Source organism: Chaetura pelagica, unplaced genomic scaffold (genome assembly GCF_000747805.2).
Source record: "Chaetura pelagica isolate M959 unplaced genomic scaffold, ChaPel_1.0 scaffold243, whole genome shotgun sequence".
Lineage (NCBI taxonomy): Eukaryota > Metazoa > Chordata > Aves > Apodiformes > Apodidae > Chaetura > Chaetura pelagica.
In genome coordinates this window covers 209,981-211,865 of record NW_009952712.1, presented here as the reverse complement: position 1 = coordinate 211,865, position 1,885 = coordinate 209,981, and the positions used below count along the sequence as shown (strand labels likewise).

The window sequence follows — 1,885 nt, the reverse complement described above, 5'->3', positions numbered from 1 at the left end:
CGGGCGGGTGCGGGGCATCCCGGCGCCGCGGGAGCCGGGCGGGTTTTCCTCGGGCTCCTTCTTCCCGGTCGGTGCCAGGCCCGTGGCACGGCCGGTGCCTCTCGGCGCCGTTACGGGCGGTGCTGCCATCCCGAGGGAGCGTTTTCCGGGGCGCTGGTTTAACCCTTCCTCTTCACCAGCAGGATACGAACGGGTTCGAGATCCAGAAGAAAAGCTGCTCGTGGCTGCTGGTGACACACGAGCCCTGCGAGAAGCAGGATGTGGTAAGAGCTGCCCGCTGTGTTTGCGTGCCCGGGGCCGTGGGAAACTGGTCGTTGGGGGTTTATTCCTGATGCTCTGGTTTCAAAATGAACTTGTCTCTAGGTGTTCTGCTTCATAAATTCTGAAGGCCTGTTCTGAAGAGAATGTTTTTAAGCTTAATACTAAATTCCCTGCATAGCCTTAAATGCAGCTAATATGAAACTTGACAAATTTCTTACTGTCTGGAGTCATAATAACCCAACAAGAAATCAATAATTTGTGTTGCTTCTGCAGCAGAAAACTGCACTTCAGAAAACAAGTTTTGAAAATCTAAGATAGAGAGATTTTTCTTTTTCCAAAGCCCTTTCCTCATTCAGGACAGGCAGAAGGAGTGTTCTCCTTTCCTCAACAACATGCAGGTCACTCCTGCAGCTTTTTACCTATCCCTTCTTTGTCCTTCGGAGTGGATTCCCAGCCAGGTATCAGCTGGAGAGTAAGTTTTATTTAAAGCCTTCCTGCACAAAAGTAGAACAAAGCCAGTCCCAGTGGAATACCTGCAGGTGTTTGGCCAGTGACAGCCTTGTCCCTGGCAGGTGACACTGAACTGGTGCCAGCAGCTCTCCCTGGCCAGCCCCCGGGTGACAGCTGCTGTGTGAAGCCAGGCACTTGTCCTGTCCAGGCAGCAGCTGGGGGGATGCTCCTTGGGACACAGATGCAGGATAATGTGGCCTTTGTCCTGTTCTGCAGCACAGGCTGGTGCAGCTCTGGTAACACCCACTTCCCAAGGGGTGTTACCCTGGAGTGCCTGGAGGGGCTGTGTCCTCACTGCAGAGCTGCCCCCCGGGGCACCTGCCAACTCACTGCCCCTTCTCAGAGCAGCAGGAACCCTGTTCAGAATCTGGCACACAAACTGCAAACTTGGCCTTTCAGAAAGACCTGCTTTGCACATAAAATGAGAACATGCATGGAGGAGGTGGGGCATAAATACATGTAAATATGTGTCACTGTTTAAAGCACAGGAGAGAGAGAAACAGCAGCAGCTTTCTTCTGTGCCACCGTTTCTTTAAAAAGCTCATGAATGTGATTCTTTCCTGAAGATTTTCTGAAATATTTGCATCTTACAAGGAAGATGAGGAGGGCTAGAAAGAACAACAAAGTCTGGGAAAACAGCTGGAATTTCTGAAGTTGACATAGCAAAATGTTTAGTGCTGTGAATTAAGCAGGTGAAGGCAAATGATAAGGGGGGCAAGTAATTCTTGTGATTAAGTAATCCTACAATGAAGTAAGTAATGGAACTGCCTCAAAGTGACCTTTCTGGATGGCAGGGAGCAGTCTCAGCCCTTAGATTTCTGTGCATGGAGACAGCACAGAAAAGCAGAGGAATGTCATGGACAGCCATGCAGGGTCATGCAGCCTTCTCCACACTGGAGGAAAAACTGCTGTTGACCTCTCAGCCTTCTAGCAGAGCTGAGGGCTCTGGGGGTCATTTCTTGAATTTTAATCATTATGAAGTTACTTTATGCCTCTAATTTCAACCTCTGGTTTTCTGTCTTTATAACTCTAATACAGCAGGCAATGCATTATTTTTTAAACTGGGGTTAAAATGTGATCAAGTATGTTAGACCATAAATTTAATCTGCTGAAC

General features: G+C 48.9%; 1 protein-coding gene across 1 annotated transcript in view; it reads left to right on the top strand.

The window, feature by feature from the left end:
• The window catches only part of TYW3 (tRNA-yW synthesizing protein 3 homolog (S. cerevisiae)), an 8,490-nt gene that overhangs the window by 3,565 nt on the left and 3,040 nt on the right, over positions 1 to 1,885 (top strand). The window contains exon 2 of the mRNA XM_009994578.1: positions 183 to 263. Coding sequence (XP_009992880.1) covers positions 183 to 263 — 81 coding nt within the window. The remainder of the gene's footprint in view (positions 1 to 182; positions 264 to 1,885) is intronic.